This window comes from Didymosphaeria variabile (assembly GCF_027946475.1).
Source record: "Didymosphaeria variabile strain IMI 356815 chromosome Unknown scaffold_3, whole genome shotgun sequence".
Classification (NCBI taxonomy): Eukaryota; Fungi; Ascomycota; class Dothideomycetes; order Pleosporales; family Didymosphaeriaceae; genus Didymosphaeria; species Didymosphaeria variabile.
The window spans coordinates 1,467,878-1,488,496 of record NW_026611622.1 but is presented as its reverse complement, the minus strand read 5'-3'; the positions used below and the strand labels follow the sequence as shown (position 1 = coordinate 1,488,496).

At 52.7% G+C, this 20,619-nt stretch overlaps 6 protein-coding genes across 6 annotated transcripts; 5 read left to right on the top strand and 1 right to left on the bottom strand.

Annotated features, from left to right (window-relative positions):
- Positions 1–125: 125 nt before the first annotated feature.
- N0V89_003845 (uncharacterized protein) lies at positions 126–1,482 on the top strand (the record flags this gene model as incomplete). Its single annotated transcript, XM_056212642.1, has 2 exons — positions 126–1,349; positions 1,402–1,482. 2 exons carry the CDS (start codon positions 126–128, stop codon positions 1,480–1,482), a joined length of 1,305 nt encoding a protein of 434 aa, XP_056072950.1.
- A 2,020-nt stretch (positions 1,483–3,502) lies between these two features.
- RMD1 (sporulation protein rmd1) lies at positions 3,503–5,123 on the top strand (the record flags this gene model as incomplete). Its single annotated transcript, XM_056212641.1, has 2 exons — positions 3,503–4,966; positions 5,025–5,123. 2 exons carry the CDS (start codon positions 3,503–3,505, stop codon positions 5,121–5,123), a joined length of 1,563 nt encoding a protein of 520 aa, XP_056072949.1.
- A 399-nt stretch (positions 5,124–5,522) lies between these two features.
- PUS1 (tRNA pseudouridine synthase 1) lies at positions 5,523–7,500 on the bottom strand (the record flags this gene model as incomplete). The annotated part of the gene is made up of 3 exons (XM_056212640.1): positions 5,523–5,682; positions 5,742–7,298; positions 7,343–7,500. 3 exons carry the CDS (start codon positions 7,498–7,500, stop codon positions 5,523–5,525), a joined length of 1,875 nt encoding a protein of 624 aa, XP_056072948.1.
- A 301-nt stretch (positions 7,501–7,801) lies between these two features.
- Positions 7,802–9,078, top strand: N0V89_003842 (uncharacterized protein; the record flags this gene model as incomplete). Its single annotated transcript, XM_056212639.1, has 2 exons — positions 7,802–7,905; positions 7,956–9,078. 2 exons carry the CDS (start codon positions 7,802–7,804, stop codon positions 9,076–9,078), a joined length of 1,227 nt encoding a protein of 408 aa, XP_056072947.1.
- Positions 9,079–9,454: 376 nt separating this feature from the next.
- Positions 9,455–11,491, top strand: srp72 (Signal recognition particle subunit SRP72; the record flags this gene model as incomplete). Its single annotated transcript, XM_056212638.1, has 3 exons — positions 9,455–9,784; positions 9,838–10,250; positions 10,297–11,491. The coding sequence occupies 3 exons, from the start codon at positions 9,455–9,457 to the stop codon at positions 11,489–11,491; spliced, it is 1,938 nt and encodes a 645-aa protein (XP_056072946.1).
- Positions 11,492–18,142: 6,651 nt separating this feature from the next.
- N0V89_003840 (uncharacterized protein) lies at positions 18,143–20,619 on the top strand (the record flags this gene model as incomplete). Its single annotated transcript, XM_056212637.1, has 3 exons — positions 18,143–18,375; positions 18,451–20,500; positions 20,548–20,619. 3 exons carry the CDS (start codon positions 18,143–18,145, stop codon positions 20,617–20,619), a joined length of 2,355 nt encoding a protein of 784 aa, XP_056072945.1.

Below are 20,619 nucleotides of genomic sequence, written 5' to 3'. Positions count from 1 at the left end.
CATGCAGTTGTCGCCCAGCGAGGGCAAATCCTCATAAGGACGGGATGTCCTTGCCGGAGTCCTTGCAACGCATCGTACCATATTCTTGCTTTCCCTAGCATCTTGTACCCTTTCTTTCATCGACCATGGGCGTCGACAAGTCCGAGCTCGTGGTGCCATTGGTCGGCGCCCTCCAAGCCTCGATCTCCGTCCTGATCACCATCTTCTTCGGCGTCCTGACCGCGCAATTCAACCTCCTCTCTACAGGTGCGGCGAGAGAGGTGTCGCGGGCATGTGTGCGCATGTTCCTACCCGCGTTACTCATTTACAAGCTTGGCACGAACTTGGATAAGGAAACCGGCGTACGTTATGTGCCGATTCTCGTCTGGTCCATCTCGTATACGCTCATCTCGCTGGGGATCAGCGCCATCGCTTGTCGCATCTTCAAACTGCCCAACTGGGTCAAACTGGCCGTGACCTTCAATAATACGACGAGTCTGCCGCTGCTGCTCATTCAGTCGCTGAGTACGACGGGTGTTCTCGATGCCATCATTCCACCAGGTGACGACGCATCGAAGGCGCTCGACCGGGCTGAGTCGTACTTTCTGATCAACGCCATGGTCAGCAACAGCTTGACCTTTGCACTGGGCCCCCGACTGCTGCGGCCGAGTGACGAGGATGCACCGGACGAGGAGAACAAAGAGGGCGAAGAAAGTGACGGCGAGGGACAAGAAAGCATAGAACGGGGCCCAGATGGCATAGTTCATGAGGAGACATCGCTGCTCCCGCAACGTGCGGTACGCCCAATCAATCGTGTTGAACGCCGAGGCTACAAGCGCACAACGAAATGGCTCCAGAGCCTACCACCTTGGGCACAGCAGCTGCTTGACTTCTTGTACCAGTTTGCCAACGCTCCCCTGCTCGGAACTCTGGTAGGCGCCGTCATTGGCCTGACGCCGCCGCTGCACCGCCTTTTCTTCAACGACAGCAACGATGGTGGCTACTTCAACGCTTGGCTCACTACCGCCATAAAGAATGTCGGCGAGCTCTTTGCAACGACGCAAATCATTGTCGTGGGCGTGAAATTGAGCCAAAGTCTGCGTAAGATGAAAGCTGGCGAGGAGAGTGGCACCATCTCGAAAAAGAGCATGTCCTTTGTATTCTTGATGCGATTCTTCTTTTGGCCGGCTGTCAGCATACCCTTGATTTATGCCCTTGCAACCAAGACGACTCTTCTGAGCAGTGATCCCATGTTGTGGTTCGCCATGATGCTGATGTCATCAGGACCCAGCGCGATGATATTGGTGGCATTGACTGACGTGACAGGGAGCCCGGAGGAGGAGAAGATGGTCATCGCCAAGTTCCTGACGGTAAAAATTCCAGTTACACGCGTGCTGTAGGACATACTGACTTATTCTACAGATCAGCTACGCTATCACGCCGCTCATATGCTTCGCCGTTGTAGGCAGCTTGAAGGCAACGGAGGCTGCTGTGCCCCGGTAGGCGATGTAACGCACTGGCACCCAGAAATCACTGTCTCGTCTACATTGAATGTCGACAGAACCAAGCGCAATGATTGCTCGCCTCGTTTAAGGTTTTCGGTACCTGAATGTACAGCTCGGTGCACATTATTTCATCGCGCGATTTTCTCAGCATCAGAATGATATCAGAGTACATCCACACTCTCAGAGCTCTCTCAGAGGTCCCTCAGAGGTCCCTTATATGATGACCTTGCGTCGCGCTCACATACAAGCACCATGACTCTGCTCTCCAAGCCATCTCGACGTTTTTTCCCCCATCGTGCTACGTGCTCGAAGCTTGCTTAATCAAATAATTTGTTATCTGAAGCGCAGGCTTACAATAACTCTTGACATTCCGCGGCGACCTTTCGCCCTGTCAGACATGTTCAGCATCCTCTAGGAAAGAGTCCCAAAGCTCAGCTCCACATCATGTCAGTCCGGATCAAAATGTGGTATTGACGTTGCGCCGTCACTTTCACTTTGACTACTAAAAATATTTAGTTTACCGTGACATGAGTCATCGAGTTCTAATCAACGAACCATGTTCTATGAATGTCTTACTGCAACCCGATCCTACGACAGACGAACGATCCCCTCAAACTTTACTCCTCATCGTCCTCTTGCGTTCCATTGCACGTACCTTGGTGCCAATGTTCCTCGTTCCAATACTCACCCCACAACGGCGTGCACCCTCCCGTAAGGCTAGCCCACACATTTCTCACATGCGTATCGACCATCCTAAGCGTCTCCTCACCCATCTCGTCCCACACGTCCCTCTCCTTCCTCCGCGCGCGATAGCCTAGCCACCTCTTCTCTCTTACCCAAAGCACCCCCACGCACTCGCACAACGTCATCAAGTGCTCCTTTCAAATGCCCTGCGGAATCTCAAACATGTGTGTGAGGTTCAAATCGGTGACCTCGTTCCTGCCGACGCCCGAGTAGCTCGCGTCGTGGACTCTGCGTTGGTAGATGACATGGAAGGAGATGTTTGTGAATGAGAGAGAAGCACGAATACTCCACAAGAAGTGCAGGTAGAATCAGTTTTGACGCCTGATTCGGTGCCAGGGCTGGGCAGCGGTGGGTCGGACATGGTGAAGTGACAATTGGAGCGAGTGTGGGAAGATGAAAACTCAGAACGATTCTTTGCCTGGGGAATACCAAAAATGCAAATTGGACATGTCAATTGGGTATCAACTGCTCTAAGTGGCGATGCTGAACTTTTGTAAGGCGTCCGCAGCGCCGCATTGCGCGAGCAGGTGCCTGGGACTCGGACCGGGCGAAACTAGGCATACATGGGCTGCACACACCACCCAATTTGTGACCTGTGCAGCAAGTCACCAAAGGTGCTTGAAATGCATGTCAAGAATGAAGTCGGTCAGGCGCCGCGCCGGGTGCTTATTAGAGAATGTTGCTGCTGCTCAAACGTTTGGCGTCATTCAAGCCACAACACGTCGTGGCGATAGACGCGACCACCATCCAAGGTGCAGGCGGCCGATGTGCTTTGGAGAGTATGACGAGACTCGAAGCGATCTAGTCCCTTGACAAAGCTTGTCGACAGGTTTGGAGCTGTCGACTCAGTCTGAAAGGATGATAGACATGTTTTGCGAGACGGTCAGTAAAAGGATTAGTTCAATGGAACGGCTTGAGATACTCCTGGTAGGAGCCACCATCCGTACAAATGAAAAATAGCATTGTAAATGTCAAGGCAAAGCCACAATAAGAGTGGAAAAGGGCTGAGGTGCCACTGCATCGCCGTTAAGCTCCACTGCATGGGTCTCGGGGCCCGTGCACGGCCTGCTGGGAAAGAGCTTGGAAACGTCATGCCTGTGCATTCCCATCAGTCCAGCTCCGAGCACCTTTCTTCCGCACCCACCAACACCGGAACACAACACATGGCGACTGGGCTGCCCATGCCTGCTTTCTCGGTCATGCTCTCCTAACAATCGCTATTGAAGCTCCTCGAAAGTCGCAACATCGGTTGACCCACGTGAAAAGCGTTCAACATGGCGTCGAGCTCGACCGAAACCACGCCGCTAATTTCTTCAATGTCGCACGGCTCGACTGGGCCCCGCCCTGTGGCTCCACGGCCGCAAAGGACTGTCACCTTCAATCCCACCGTCCAGTCGAGCAGTCCCAAGCAACAGCCACGCGCGGCGCCGCCCTCCGGTCCTCAACCCGTCACAAATGCACCTGGACAGGGTGGGAAGCCCATGATGACTTCGCTCAACAATAGACTGAGGAGAAGGAATAGCTCTGGAGCTGCCATGCTCCCGCACCATGGCCCGGCACCCAAGATTGGTCCCCAGAGAACAACGAGGACGGCTCAGAAGCTCAAGCTCCTGCCAGATCCGGAGCATGGCGACGAGGACGATGACGAGGAAAGCGGCCGGGATGTCTACGTGCAGTATACTCGCATAAAGGATCCCACCGCCAGAAGAGATGCTGCCCGATTAGGAAAGGCAGATCGGGAGCGCCTGCCCAGAGTGACGGCTTACTGCACTGCGGCTTCCTACAAGATGGACGACCTAATGCGCTTTCTCAAAGGCAAGGCACGGCTAAGAGGTGCTCAACCGAAGCGCTTCGACGAGTGTATATATTCACCGTACAACTACGGGACCAAGGGGCCGGAGAAGGTTGCGAGTACAAGCGTCGAGGAACAACATCCGCCTGAGAGACAGCGGAGATACTCTGACAGCGCCATTGAGGTCGACGCCGAGAACGAGCGAAGAAGAGAAGTACTAATAGACCTACATGACAACGAAGATGCCCCATCAATAGGCCACGGCGAAGGATCCGACCATCGGGAACGACCTGCGCCCATGCACGCAGACTCCGATCCATCCATGGACACCCAAGACTTCGACACTCTAGTACACACTCCTGAAGTCTTCCTGTTCGAATACGGCACAGTAGTGATATGGGGCATGACGACACAAGAAGAGAAACGCTTTCTCAAGGAGATAGCTAAATTCGAAGTCGACAAGCTCGGAAAGGACGAGATTGAGACAGAGGAATTCAACTTCTACTACACGCGCGAATACCAGGCTCGCATCTACAACGACTTCATTTCGCTCCGAGACAAGAAGAATTACATGATTAAGCTCGCCATCAGTCACGGTCTGTCGCAGTCTGTGAAGACCTCGCTGTTCGAGGATCTCGTTGACAACACCATCGACGATACGAAGGACATACCCGCACAGATTGCGGTATCCGGAAAAATCAATCTAAACAAGAAGCAGATCAACATGCAAATCGGCGAGTTGTTCATCCTGAGGATCAGCATTCATTTACAGGGTAGCGTGTTAGACGCACCAGAGCTCATGTGGGCGGAACCGCAACTAGACCCCGTTTACCAGGCCGTAAGAAGCTATCTGGAAATGGACCAGAGAGTCAGCTTGTTGACGGAGAGGCTGAACGTTATTGGAGACTTATTGGCGGTGTTGAAGGACCAGCTGACAGTCACGCATGTATGTTGCTCCTTCGCTGCTTTGCATACAAACTATAGAAAGTACTGACGGCGCGCAGGGCGAGCTTCTCGAGTGGATCGTTATCATCCTCATCTTTGCTGAAGTTGTGGTTGCGGCCATCAATATCGTTGTGGATCTGAATGCTGCAGGCGATTAAAGATTCGCTCAACCTCGGACGTTAGATAGGTGTGAGAGTTTTGGTCTTGTTCCACCCTGTACATACCCTTGTTCTTTCTTTTGTATAATTGCATCAACGCTTTGTAGATGTAGTGATAGTAGAGCAGTATTTCGCTGGAAGAGAAAATGCGAGCAAGGATGCGAAGCCATGTGGCCGATAATAATATTGGGTGCCTCAGTACTAGATGCTGCGGCGTGTACTACATAACAAGGACTCTTATAGGTCGACGCTCCGCAAATATTGAAACCTGCCAGTCCCCCTTTTCGGGCTGTTCAACACCGAATGGTTGATGTGCACAAGGTTGATGGTGTAATTTTGTGTGAGGTATCTGCTCTTGGATCGAGTTTTTGGCTACTTCCATTATCTGCTAGCAGATGCTCAGCCCTCGCCACCTGACGCATTCTCGTCCTCTGATTCCTCGAATTGCCCCTGCAAAGACTTGTTGTTTAGCTTCTTCGTCGCTTCTAACCCGCCGGAGGTCAGGTACAAGAAGATCGGATCCCGATAATTGTCCAGGTGCGTGAAGAAAGAGTTGAACCTGTCACCGTGTAAGCTCTTGTAGCTGTCTAGCTGCTTAGCTGCTGATTTAACACTTACTGGTTCCCGTGTGCTTCTTCCCTGAATATGCGCTGGTAAATCTCCCGCTCCTTGAAATCTGCAATCTGCTTCTCGTAGTTCGAAAAATCAATGTTCTCCCGTCCAGCCTGTTTAGCTTGCTTTTCGTTGTACGAGTCGAACACTGGTCTTTCCAGCAGTAGACCCAGACCAGGCGCCTTTGGGATCCGCACGACATTGTTCTCAAACGACAACTTGAAGATGTTGGGATGCGTGCCGCAGCGCACCGTAAGCGCAGCCATGCCGACCATCTTGCGGATCTGGTGCATCATGAAGCTTTGTCCATGCACCTTGAGCGACAGCCACTCGGTGTCGTTGATGATGATGGGATTCTCTTCAACTTTGAACGACTTGATGTAGCGCTGCGCAGAGCGGTCGTTGAATTTCTTCTGGATGGTGTAGTTGTGGAACTTGTGAGTGCCTACATATTGATTTAGGGCTGCTTGAACGCGCGCTTGGCGCTCGGGCGAGATGCGGTAAGCTTTCTTTGCCTCTAGGTAGGCTTTTTTGAGGACTTTGACGGCGGCTTCCAGGGCGTGCTTGTTGACGTCGGATTCTGGGAGAGTCATCGAGCCATCAGTCTCGGAGTTGAGGTTTATGTCTGGTTGTTGTTTCTGGATGGTATCCAGTGTTTCCTTCACCTCTTGATTTGTCGGCTCAATTGATACCTTGTTCCCAGTGTCTTCATTGGTGTTCTCTTTTGCGTCTGCTGTTTCGACTGAGATTTCAGCGTCTACCGCCGGCTCGGTAGGCTTTTGCTCAGTCTCGATGGCCGCCTCGATAGCGGGATCATCGTCTCTTGGAGCGTCAACCGCATCTACGCTGTACAGGGCCTCTTCTACAAGCGGTCTTATCGAGTCGTCCAGTGTCTCCAGGATTGGCTTGATGGTTTTCTCTTCCACCTCTGGCCAGAAGTTCGCAACCTCGGCCTGGCGCTTCCGATACTCTTCCAGGTCACCCTCTTTCTCAGCAAGCTCTTCGAGTTTCTTTCCAAGATGGCTAGATGGATGTGGAGGCAGAAATGTATGCGTGGGTATCAAGTACTCGTACCACCGCGAGTCGCATGCTTGGTAGCAGCTGAAAGATCCTGTCGTCCGTTGTATGCCCCAAACTCTGATCTGTTCAGATAGATTACTGTTGATCTTCTCGACGATATCCTCCTCTTCGACGATCAACTTCAGCGAGATCACGTTGCCAGCGGCATGCACACCCTTGTCGGTTCGCGCGCACCGCACTAGCGAGGACTTCTTCGGATCGTCTGCGTTCGCCTTGGATATGGCGCCAGCCTTGACGAAGGCATTGAACAAGTCGCCCTCAATGGTCTTCTGCTTGTTATCGATCTGCATGCCCTTGTAGCCGGTCCCAGAATATCCAATCATGACAGCGACCTTTTTCTTGGGTCGTCGTTCTTCAGCTTCGATCTCTTCCGCGGGAAACGCTGAGGGTAGCGCCGGGGCCGTACTCTCGCCTTTCTCTGCCTTCTGCTTATTCCTGTCCTGCTGTTCCGCATTGCGCCCGCGCCTGTCTAGTTGCTCGCGGCTACTTAGTTAGAGAAGCGCATTCGAACCCCGCGATTCACTCACTTATGCTCCTTACGCCCCATACTTCTTTTCTTATGTTGATGGCTGCCGTGTTGTAAGGGCCTGCCGCCGCGCCCGCGTCCACCACGGTCATCGCGCTTGCGCTTCCTGTCGTGGTTCCCCGAATCGTCGCGGCGATTGTTCTCGGGAGCTTGCTCCATATTGGCAAGCAAGTGGGCATGGGCAAGAATACGAGCAATGGAGGTGCACAGACGTGGGGAGCTTCGCATCTAAATTTTGGAGCTGCAGTCTTGGCACTGCAGGTCCGCCTCACCGCCCGCATCACCGCCTTGTCATTGTCTCTTGCATTGCTGCGTCCGCTCCGGTGCCTGGAGCGCAGCCGCTCTTCCCTCCTCACTCAACCTCGCGGTCGCAACTCCACCATCGAGTCGCTCTCACGTAGACCCTGCGCGCCGAAAACTCCGTTGTTCGTGTTGTTGAGACTCGCCGTCCACCGCCGCCATGGACCCGCTCGAGCTCGGCAAGGTCTTTGTGAAGACGGTGGTGCGCATGTTCTACGAGACAGAGCACATCGTTGTCGTAGACGCGCTGGTCTACCATGGCGCGTATGTTGGTGGCACCTATGGAGTAAGGGTATCGGGCTGACGATCTCTAGGCTTCACATGCAGGACCTGGTGCTTGTGCTAGACATGGGCAAGAGCACGAAGCAGGTCGGGAAGTACGTCGGAAAGCTGAAGGAGGCTGGACTTATCTCAATCGCCCAGCGACAAGAGACGCGCGAAGGTGCCCTTAAGGCTGTCACCCGCGAATACTACTACATAGACTACCGTCGAGCCATCGATTCTGTCAAGTACAAGATCCACAAGGTCGACTCGCGCATAAAGAAGGATGCGAAACCCACAGCCGAGAAAATGGAATTTGCCTGCAAAAACCTTGGATGCGAGTCTCAGTACACCCAGATCGAGGTTCTGGATAGCATAGACCCGCTGGGCCGCGAGAGTGGTTTTGTCTGCAAGAAATGCCACAGGCCACTCGTTTACCTTGGCGATGATGAAGGACCAGAGCTCGACAGCGATGACACCCCAGCCAAGTTTAACAAGCAGTTCAAGCCTATCCTTGACCTCATGCAGCAGATCGATACCGTGACCATTCCACACATCGAAGGAAAGGATGCCATCGAAGGGGCCGTTGAGCTTCCACGTGACAAGGAAATTAACCCCGGTGCGAAGCACGAGGTCGTCCAAGAGACGGTGGTCCGACCAACAGCGGTCAAGGGTACGAACACTGTCGCGGAGAAGATTCAAGTGCAGATTGCCTCAAATTCAGAGTATAACGAAGCCGCACGCGCCGCTGAGAAGGCGCGCCAGGAGAAGATCGCCGCGCAGAACCAGCTTCCTTCATGGCATGTCAAATCTACAGTCGACAAGAGCCAAGATAACAGCAGCGCGAACGCAACTGCAGCAGTGAACGGGACCGATACGCCCGCGATCAAGGCAGAGATGGTGGACATCAAGCCCGACCCAGCCGGTAACCTGGACGATGTTTTCGCTCAGCTTGCCGCCGAACGCGCGAAGCAGGAAGAAGAGGAGGAAGATGACGAGGAGGATGAGGACGATGATGAATTCGAAGATGCCATGGTGGAGACAGCTCCGGAGGCCAAGCGTGTTAAGCTGGAATCTTCGGCTGCCCCTACCCCCACAAACGCCGCCACACCAGCCGTCTCTACGGGTGACGGCGGAGACGAGAGCGACGAGGACGAGTTCGAGGATGTCAATTGATTTTGCATAGCGACGGCGTCGGCGTTTTATACCTTGGGAAACTGGATGTTACCACACTGATGGGATCTGACATCGATATAGCTTGGGCGGAAAAGTGGCTTTCTGATGAAGGCTTTTGGTAGAACCCTTGACGACTGATAAGCCTATGTACACTTATTGTCACCTATTACTACATGTAGACCATTTATGTATATGTCCTCATGCAAGCATCCTGCCCAGGTGTGCACAGGCCAACGAAACTTTAAGCGAGCAAGAGCAACCCACTCCATCCCCGCCAACGACACGCGAGCCGCATCCACCCCGCCTCGCCGCCGCTGAACTCCCAAGCTTTCTCATACCTACCCCTGATGGATACTAGATAGCCCGGAAACATACAATGGCCGCCTCAATCAAGTCCCTTTCCGCCCTCCTCGCACAGGCGACCATCGACGATCACGAAGAGTCTCTCCAGACCGCCAACGCCGCTATCAAAAAGTCAAAGACAGACACACAAGCGCACCACGTGAGAGCAGTAGCGCTCCTGCATCTCGATAGGTTCGATGATGCGCTCAAGGTCTTCGAGGGCGTTAAAGAGCTGCAGGAAACGGCGCGCTTTCACTATGCGTACACGCTGTACAAGACGGGTAATGCGGCGAAGGCTGTAGAGGTCGCTGGTGCGGAAATTGAGAACGCGGCCCGCGGCATGAAGCATGTGCTTGCACAGGCTGTGAGTGGGGACAATGTCTGAGCAATTGGAGAAGGTGACGCTAATGAGGGCAGGCGTACCGCTCAGAGAATTTCGCTCAGGCCTCGCGAGTGTACAGGGGACTGGCCAACCAGGGCGCTGAAACCGAAGAATACGATATTCGCATCAATTCTGGCGCCACGGACGCGCAATTAGAGTGGTTTGGGCAAGGCGAGCTTGCTCAGAAAAAGAAGCCGGCACGAGAGGATCTCGACGTTTTCGAAACGGCGTACAATGCAGCATGCGCGAGCATAGCACGCGGCGAATTCGCGCAGGGAGATATATGCCTGAAGCGGGCGATAGACCGTTGTAATGAGGTGGAAGATATGAGTGATGCTGAGAAGAAGGCTGAGATACTGCCCATGAAGGTGCAACAAGTCTACATCCTCACACAGATGGGGAAGGTTGATGAGGCCGAGCAGCTGGCGGCTGCAATTCCGTTCACTGAGTAGGCAGGCAAATATCAGCAATTAGCTCATACTAACAGAGAGCAGGATCAAAGAGTTGTCGACCCGGCATATCGCTCAAGTGAACGGCATCGCTGCATCCAAAGAGCACTCGAACCCTTACCTCTCGCATCGACTTTTCCATTCTTCGCCTAAGCCTTCCAAGACCGATCAATATTTCTCCTTTCAGACAAACCTCCTCCGCCAAGATGAATACGTTATCAACCTACTCTCACAGAAATCCTCAGGGGTAGCATTTTCCACGGAGAAGGTCATATCCGCAGCGCCAACACCATCTCTTTCACCAGCCGTCAACATGGCCGCAGTCTTGAACGCAGCAGCGCACGCTCGAAGTGCTCCCACTGAAAAGGCTGCACTCAAACAAATACTACCGCTCCTCGAAAAACGCCCCACAGACGTCGGCCTTATACTCACTATCACTCACCTCTACGTCCTCACCGGCAACTATGCTGCCGCTACGCACCTCTTAGAATCCTTCTTTGCTCGCCTTTCCCATTCCGGGTCCGCCTCAAACCTTGATGTACGCTTCGCCCCTGGTCTAGTTGCCACCCTTGTTTCGCTTTACGTACAGCAAGGCCGCCCTGGAGCCGCAAGATCAGAACTATCAAAGGCTGCAGAATACTGGGGGAAACCGCACAAATCGAAGACAGAGGCGCCAAGCAAGGCGCTGCTGGTTGCTGCGGGGACAGCGCTTCTGGACACGCATAATCAGGATAACGCTAAGACGGCAGGCGAGATCTTCAAGGGCTTGTACAACCAAGACAACGAGGACAGAGCGGCCATCGCCGGATTGGTAGCCGCTTACAGCGTTACGGACTCATCCAGCATCCCATCAGACCTGACGTCCATACTTCCCGAAGCCTCGCGCCTCGTCTCGGACATCGACGCCGTGGCTCTCGAAGATGCTGGTGTTCCAGCGCTTGCACTGCCTTCCCAACCATCCGAATCCCGTAAACGCGCAGCACCAAAGTCAATTCCGTCGAAGGCGAAGAGGATACGAAAGGCCCGCATGCCAAAAGAATTCGATCCTAATAAGAAGATGGATGCCGAGCGGTGGCTGCCGATGCGCGATCGGAGTTACTACAGGCCGAAGGGCAGGAAAGGGAAGAAGAGGGCTGAAGGCTTTACGCAAGGCGGTATCGAGGAGAAGGCACCTGTGCAGCAGCAGCAGGGTAGCGGTGGAACGAAGGGGGGAAAGAAGAAGGGCAAGGGGAGGAAGTAAGGGTGCGTGGATGGGGTTTGCATCTATGTAGAGAGATCTGGATGGGAAGGGGACTTATAGCATGTGTGGGACATGCAGACGATGATAGCATTCAATTCTCGGGGTCGTGCCCCCAAAAAATCTAAGCCGCGCGCATGAACCCCAAAACGCTGAGTTCTTCTATAGCTCTAGTGAAAATGTTGATGGGGGTTACAGATAGATCGTCTGCCATGACGCGAGGTACCACTGCATATAAGTGTCCCGGTATCAATGTAGCTCTGTACCATAAACTATCGTTCATGCGGGGTCGAAGTACTATGATTCAAAAATCCTGCATCTTTGCGGGCGTCTGAAAAAACACGTTTACCTCGTGGTCTGGCTATCTTTACGTAGATCTATAACTTCGTTAAGATTCATCGGAATTCCGCAGTCGTGCAAGGACATTCGTAAGGAATGCGGACGCAGCGTAGACGTCACTGCTAATTAATATGTTTTTCTTGGACTTGCAACTCACTATTCTTATTACTTCTTAAAGATGTCTGTAGATATAAATAGATTATGAATTTAGGCAATGCCTCGCCATACTTCTTAGGTACCGGGGCGACTGTGCGCTTAATAACAAAAGGTAGTGAAGCTTATTATCTGAAAATCTTCACATAATACAAGAATACAATGCTGATTACCACAAACAAACAATCAATAACTATCTCGACAAACGTAGTCTAAAATTAGTCGTAAGTATGAAAAGATATACTTAACCTTATTCTGATTGCATTAATGCCAGAATAGACGTATATTTGCGTTTGCATAGTTCTTGAGCTGGTTTATACTAGAACCTACATTTGCGTACTTCCTTTTATTATCCCTAGGTGATGCTACTAAGTAGGCCCTTGCGAGACTGTGTAGCTGTTAGGAACTAGACCTTTACTCTGCGCTCTTTTACGATGACAGGGCTAACTCTTGACAACGCTTGTCTTGTAATACTTAGCGAGTATCTGAGTGGTCGCAGTGACTGTCTAAGCGGAGGACTCATCTTTACGCAATGCTATATGGCTAGTGAGTTACACGTTGCACTATGTATGGTTCTTTCTTAGCTATTTATAAACACCCTGGTTTGGATGAAGCTGGTGTTCCTTTTTGCAAAGCTTCTTACTATTAGAAATTTGTTCGACCTTAAGGGTGGATTGAAGTTACACGTAGTTAGTCCTCCCCGATAGACCTACCATCATCGTAGCCAAGAAATGAAAATGAATATCGGGTATCTTCGAAAATACCATGCAACACGTTGAAGAATTCGCAGGCTTCTAAATTGATCTGGTTTGCCATCGCACCCATCACTGCCATGAGCTAGACCGCTGCGTGCCATGCATGGATCATTCCTACCTAGGGTTGGCGGGGTCATTAGCGAAAGAACTCACAAGTTCTTCTTTATCAGGTTGTTCTTTATGGCGCGCGTCTGTATTCATGTATAGACGCCACATGAAGGACTCGCCACGTCTACCTTCGAACATGACAAACAGTACGAGAAGACTAACTTCGACTAGGGATCTTTTGATTAGAATAGCACTGTGGGATTGGATAGTTCGATGCGTACATTTGAGCAAGACGAAGACATGCGAGACTAGCAACATAGGGACCGTACATACGACCATGGGTAACAGCATACTGCTGTGGTTTCTCCCCTTCTAGGTTTGCCTATGAATTGGGCAAAGACGAAACCTGGGTTGGTCTAGGGGATGACCTTCATGCTGCAAGACATGAAGCTGGTCGAATCGAGCTTCATCGATTCATTTTGCGATGCACGGAGCAGACTGCGACGAACTGTACATCCGGCACGCAAGGCGTCCGTCTGGAACTGAGATCAGAAACAGATTTAGACATGGCACTAGTATGGAAATTCCAAACCGCCAGAGCCGCGAGATTGGCTGTCTTGCTTTCGCATGTAGATGTTGGACACGTTGAGGTGAAGTTGTGGTGCATCAATCATCCTTGCTGCTATTTCCACTACGATTGGCCCACGCTTTCCGGTGAACAGAGGCCTCTAGGGTATATCTAATTAACGCTCGTCGCAACGATGTCCTTTCTTTTTATCAACTCAACACCGACCACATCACGCTCTGGTTCCCAATCGCGGCTCATCAGCAAGACAAAGCCAATTTAGACATCACGGTGAGCACACTCGCCAACACGATTCAGCTCTCACAGACTGGTCTCGCCCCCTGGCTCACCGCAATCCACCGGTCAACACCGATCGTGGAGGCAAATTTGCACCTTGAAGCTATTACTGGCGCTTTACACACGCAGCTCAGCTGTGGTGGAGGCGAAAAAGGGAGGCTCATGTCACCAGCGCACGATGAGAGGGTGAACGCCAAATGATGAGGTGTTCTGCGTCTGACTTCGTTTTTCCATGACGATTTCTTCCCTGAACATTTTCGTTTGCCTTTATTTCCTTTTTTGCTTGGTGCGCAGGTGCATGCGAGAAACGAAGTTGCTTTGCTCACTCAGCTGCGACGGCGGCTTTCCTTCTCATTCCGCACAAGCAACGACAATGATCTCATGACGGACATTCCACGGCGGCATGACATTGTCACAGCCACGGGCCGTTACAAGTACTTGCCTGGAACGGAGCTCCACTACTTGATACCTGCCCCCTTGGTGTGATGGCCCGGCCGTTGCCGTCCCGCGATTTGATGTTCGCTCCAGGCTGCAGGGCTGAGGCTTTGCGGGTGGCCGCGTCATACGGGCCTTCCAATCTGATCCTTTCCGACCGACAACCTCGAGTTATCGCCGAATACTGGCATCCTGGGTCAATGGGTGCATGAGGTTGAGACACTGAGCATTTGATGAGGTGAGAGTACCGAGGTTCCGACTATTGCTGCGCTAGTGTTACCTTGGATAATCAGATCGTCTAGGCCTCACCCTTGTGCATCCGCTTCAAGTCTGTTGCCTTACGATCGATCTCCACACTATCTCGTGTCAATCTTGCGTTGCCGCGTGCTATGCCGTGTTGAGGAGCTATCGAATTGTCTTCATTGTCTCCTTGCCTCGCGTTCGCACAGCCGCGTCTGTTGCGCCCTGAAGTGCTATCGTGATCGATTTGAGCGAGTGTGATGTATGTCTGGTGGTCACATTGACCTCATGCTTCAACACACCACTCTCGAACAACCATGACCGTTTGGCCAATACCGCTACGTACTGCGATTCGCTGCCTTGATGTTTGCAGTCGGGCGATGCCATATCCGGATTTTTTGATATGGGCGGCCTTGCTCAGTGGCTGGCTAGGTACGAAGCATGCCAACCCCGCTTTCCTGTAGAACTTCCGATCGCACAATATGGCCCAGTCGCGAACCGCGCTTGCTCGGTGGTCAAAAAGCATCTGAGCAACTGAGTCGCGAACTGATTCAATGCATGATTCCGTTTCTGCATGACCCAAGCTCGTGGGGCATAGTGTGAACTTAGCGAGCGAGCAACGAGGTTGCCTCGTTGCCTTCGCATCCTCTGTTCTTCCTTGGCCTCAGGATTGAGTCGAAGCCACGTTAATAGCGAGAAGACTGGTGATTAGTGCGCATTACACGAGTATGCGTGTTTGAGCCGTTCAAGTATCGTGTAGCGGATGCCGCTGCACGCTAATCTGTACTGTGAAACCATACGCCTACATACTATTCACCGTTCGCGGACCCCACAATTTCCGGACCCGTGATACTGAGTTGAACTGCTCTCCGCATTTTAGGCCCCCAAATAACTGTAAGAAAAGGGCAACGCTTGAGTCGAAAGATGATCATGAAGTCCTACAGCAATGTAGAGACTGCGAACTAGGCAAAGTGAGGGTGCACGAAGCAAAGCGGGCCGTCGGTATCGACGGGAATGCACTGTGGGACATGAGGAGGCCGCTCGTTTGCCGGAGAGTTTCGTTCCTAATAGCCATCTAGGCTGTTACACACGTACCAACCAGAGTCTCTGATAATGTGAGGGATGCTCGGAACATTGGTGGCTTGCATAGGCCAACGGGAGCACCCTCATAAGCATCCCCACAATCGACCAATCAAGTTTATTCATTGTAAATGGGCGGGGAAACTGCTTGCATGCTTGACTCTTACCGTTCAAAGCCGACGGCAAGGGAAGGCTCGACCTTGATGATTCGGATTCCGATCATTCACACCAAAGATTGTCGACTGACGCTTTCCACCATCGTACAGTTCTCAGGTTCATTGAACGCGAGACTCATTGCTAAGATGATCAGTGAGACGGCAGTGTGTGTGCGCGCTTTGGGTAACCCGACCAGTACAAGGATTACTGTGCAGTAGAAGAAATGCTTACCCGCGTGCGTACCCCACATGTACATATGACCACATTAAGCTTACCGAAATTGTATCAATCACGAACTATCCGTGTGGCCGGAATGCCTTGGGCTGAATGGCTAGACTGGCCCGAATCGAATATGTTATATATCAGGCAGAGTATTCGTTGTTGAACCAATGACAGATGGAGGAGAAAATAGTCTTGCTGACATGATTTTGTCGCCTTTTCATCATCTCGAGGTCGCATGATTTCCCAAGGGAGAAAGTGTGCGATTGAGAGACTGGTGGGTAGACAACAGCAATAGATTGACACCAGGCCGCCCTGAAAGCATGACGCGGATGGCCGGACAGAACGCACCTTGACTTGTAAAAGGCAAACGTGCAGAAAGCCATTGACTCGTACATTCGGGCATTGTTGCTCCACTGAGTAGTCCTTGATGTCAAAGTAGTTCCGTAGTCGTGCCTCATTGACCGGATTTCGGCGCAAGGCTGAGGTCAACCATAAGGCTGGGAGCTTTGCCTGCTGAATTAGCAATGTCCTCGAGAGACGGCCACCACTGCTCTATCTTTTTCAAGCATGTAGACGATAATGAGGATTGCAGCCCGCGCACATCTATAAGGATCAGGCCGGTTCCGGCCCCCAGCTTGCAGAGATGGGGAACGAACGACTGGGCAGGCTTCAAAGGTCAATTTTGCGTGCTTGCATTCGTTATGTGCGCCAGCGCCAATATCGTGCCGCTTGTGTGCCACGTTTCTTGGGCAGCAAGACGTCGCATATAAAGTCTACGCATTGTATAGGATCATGCCACGACAGCTTCTGCGCCCCGGCAGCGGTGCGTTGGCGTGAAATTCAATCCGCGAGAATCGAACGAGTGCAATGGTGATCGGGCCGCCTTCTGTTGCCTCTGCGTAACCGCGATAATCACTTCCGTCAAGTCCGTGATTCGTAGAGGTCGCACGACTAGCCTTGTGACGTGTTAGGCTGTCAGTGTCTGGGGAAATGTTGAAGGTGCTGTCGCTGAGCATCTGAACACCGTCGCCGCCTCGAAGCGAGTGGATCAAGAAAGGTAGGAGGGCACCCCGCCACATGTGGTAGGCGCGGATGGGTGGGCACTGGTTGAGGAGGAAGGTGCGGCCTCTAGTGCCTGCCCTGAACACTTTTAGCATCCAATATACTCGTTCCAGCAGTGCTTGCGGCAGAAGATGTCTGAAACGGTTGGTGCCTGGCAGCACGCGTATGGCATGCGGCTGTGCGCTTGCCAGAGGGACAAAGCGCAGCCTGCCGATTCGGGCCTATCGAGAGCAATCCCTCCTGGACGGGCGCGTGGATACAGAGAAGGCGGCGGGACAGCAGTCTGAACTGCGGCGAGAGAGGCGTAAGCGTCTCAGAGTGAGGATGAAGCTGGAGACTGAGCGCGTACGGAGCGTTTTAATCGTAAGGCTGAGGGATATCAGCCCTAGATCTGCGGCTCACGAAGCGTCCAGCGTCAGCGAGCACAAACTTGGAGACCAAGGGGGGCCCGCGGACCCTGTGAAGAGTGCCGCACGGCTCCGTCCCACCCAGACGGCAAAAACAAGGCAACGCAAAGCAGATGCTGTCCTCGGTGGCGCCAGCGAAGCTGCTGGTGGTGCAGACATGGCTGGCATACGGAGGCTGTGGAGACGCTAACGAGATGCGGCTCTTGTGGATCACGGTATACTTAAGACAAGGACGGGTCTCTGCCTACCGCCTGAGCAAGTCAGCTTGATGGTTCGCGAGCGGCCGATGCCTGATCATTCACGGCGGACAAGGAAACCGGTGCTGCACATGCATGCGCATTCCGGGATTCGATTCATGGACGGGCGGCCTCCGCATGTCGGTGCGCACGGACCAGTTTGCCTGCTCTGCTGCCTGGTCCGCCTGATTGCGAACCACTCGAGCCGCGACCCCAACCACGGCTTCATAACACGTCTATTTCGTCCTCGAGGCTCACCGCAACGCTTCTTCAGCGTCCCGCGCACGTCTGCACATCAATCTAGCAGCTCGCTTGTTCCCACCGGACCCCTGTCGTCACAGCGAAGCTAGTCACTGCGCGCATACCGTGAGAGCGACCCCTCGTCCGCCTCCACGCGCCTTTACACACAGAACTCGCTTTGCGGCCCCAGCTCTGTGCGCTCCCGATCGATCCATGCAATCAACGAGCCAATAGCTGCCAGCACGCTCGCTGCAGAAGCACGCGCTAAGCTGCTTTGGGGGCCACCTGTTTACTCAGTGCGAGCTTCCCAGACTGTCACATGATTTGCAAGCCTACGGCCAGAGGGGCCAGCATCTACAGCCGAATACGTTGTCTCAATTTCCAAGGTTGTTCTTGCCGCCAAGTCTGCGGCTCTCATCATGACCAGCAATGTCGACATTCACTCCAGATGGGTGACCGCGTTGCGGACGCAGGCAAAGACGGTTGATGCCCCGCCCACAGATGCTCTCTCCTGTCCCTATTGCGAACATTCTGGAAGGATATTCCAAAGTCTTGACCAGCTTGTCAACCACGCCAACGTGGAACATGCCTCTGTCCTGGAAGCGAACCCGGAAACGGCCCGTGCTCAGGTGCGAGATGCAGCCCTGCGGATGTAAGTCAACGTGCAACATGTCATCTGATGCCACTGCCGTCCTTGTCAGGCACTGATTCTGACTGCCGCATGTAGGAAGGGCCCAACGGACCGGTCTTCTGACGCCACTGCCGGAGGGGGCTCCACACCCGACATCACCGCCTTGTCACTGGAAGCTAGAGGTCGCCTGTCTCCATCTGGAAGGAAGAGACCTGCCGATTCGGATTTTCACGCTCGGCGAGGTAAGGCACCGGTTCACCCGGAGATCTATGATGAAGAAGAGTATGCTAGAGATCTCCGACGCACCGTCGTCCCTGAAAGGACACGACCAAAGCCCAGCAATCCTCGGCTGTACGATCCCACACAAGACCAAAAAGGCACTAGAGCTTCATATCGAGCCCCCGAAGTTGCCAGTGAATGGTCCGTGGAAGCCAATCGTAGTCAGCCTCAATCTCGGACACCGCTGTCCACCACCCGTCCTCCTACTGTACAACACCACACACCTAAGCCAGCGGTCTCGTCCGCTTCCCATCGCTCGCAACCTGGTCTGATCGAAATCCAACGATACGACTCCCGGTACCCCGGCCTCCTCTTACAGCCAGATTCGCGGCCAATCTCCCAAGAACAGCTCGCTTCGGAAGTGAAGTCGATTTATGCTGGTCTCACAATGGTGGAGACCAAGTGCATCCATGTTGACCGGGCACAAGCTGCTGCTTTGCAGGACGGCTCAGATCCAACCGCAAGGCTCGCAAGCGATCATTGGCAGGCACTTATCGCGCTCCATAGAACCTTACTGCATGAGCACCACGACTTCTTCCTCGCTTCTCAGCATCCTTCTGCCTCTCCCGCTCTTCGGCGGTTGGCGGCGAAGTATTCGATGCCAGCGAGAATGTGGAAGCACGGTATCCATTCTTTTCTTGAGTTACTGCGTCGTCGTCTTCCTGAGAGCATTGATTATATGCTTGCTTTCATATATCTCGCGTATCAGATGATGGCGCTTCTTTATGAGACTGTACCGGCATTCGAAGATACATGGATTGAATGCCTAGGTGATTTAGGTCGTTATCGCATGGCGATTGAAGACGAGAACCCTCGGGACCGTGAAACGTGGGCTGGCGTTGCACGATCATGGTATAGTAAGGCCGCTGACAAGAACCCGTCTGTTGGCCGGTTGTATCACCACTTAGCGATCCTGGCACGCCCTAACGCTCTTCGACAACTATACTATTATGCCCGATCATTAACATGCGTCAAGCCATTTCCTAGTGCGAGGGAATCCATCCTGACACTCCTGGATCCTATTCTTCGTCGACCGGCGGATCCATATTCCCACGACCCACCCATTGACACGAATTTCATCCAAGCGCACGGTATACTTTTTGGAAAAGCCTCATCTGAGGATTTTGAAGATGCTCGCTTCGCTTTCCAAAGCCAGCTTGACAATCATATCGGACGTGTGACTGCGAAATGGAAAGAGCAAGGAGTTTATATTGCTGTCACCAACCTCGCAGGCCTGTTCAACTATGGAAGTGATGACTCTATTCTGCGCCAGATCCTCCTTCTACACGAGAAGCAGTTGACACGGTCTACAAGTTTATCGTCGCAGTCCGAAGAAGATAGCCGTTCTCCTTCACCCATTGAAGAAGATAAATCATCGCAGCCTATGTCAGAATCAGAAGTTGCGGCCCAAGTCGAAATCCTATCGTCCGACTTTACATTCTCTCGCGCCTATCTGCTCACGATGGCCACACTCATGCTAGTGCTCCGACGCAACGGTGACAAGAACGTACTTCCTCACGTCCACGTCCTTCTCTCGTTCTTTTCGGCCTTCGCCTCCATAAAATACGTTGCCCACTTTCTTGACCACGCTCCTTGGACCGAGCTTGTTTCCTTTCTAAATACGTTATTAAAATCAGAACAACGACCAGAGAAGATACTTCCCGGTCCCGTATTCCTTGCGGATCAAGCCGATAGCCTTCCCCTCCCGGAAGATTATTTGATACGCGGTCAAATTTGGAGCCAATGGTACTTCCCTGAAAGATGGTTCAAGAGAGAGCATGATGAAGAAGATCGGTCACTCGAGCTTGCGAGCACTGTTAAACTCCGGACTGAGAGGGTGTTGCGTCTGGGCTACGAACTGGCTACCGTGAGTTTGACGTGTCCCATGTGCTGCGTATCTAACCCCTTGTCCAGTTCGATCGCTGGCTATCCTATGACGAACAAACTCATACATTCTCCGTGACCAATCCTTCCAACCCATCTTGA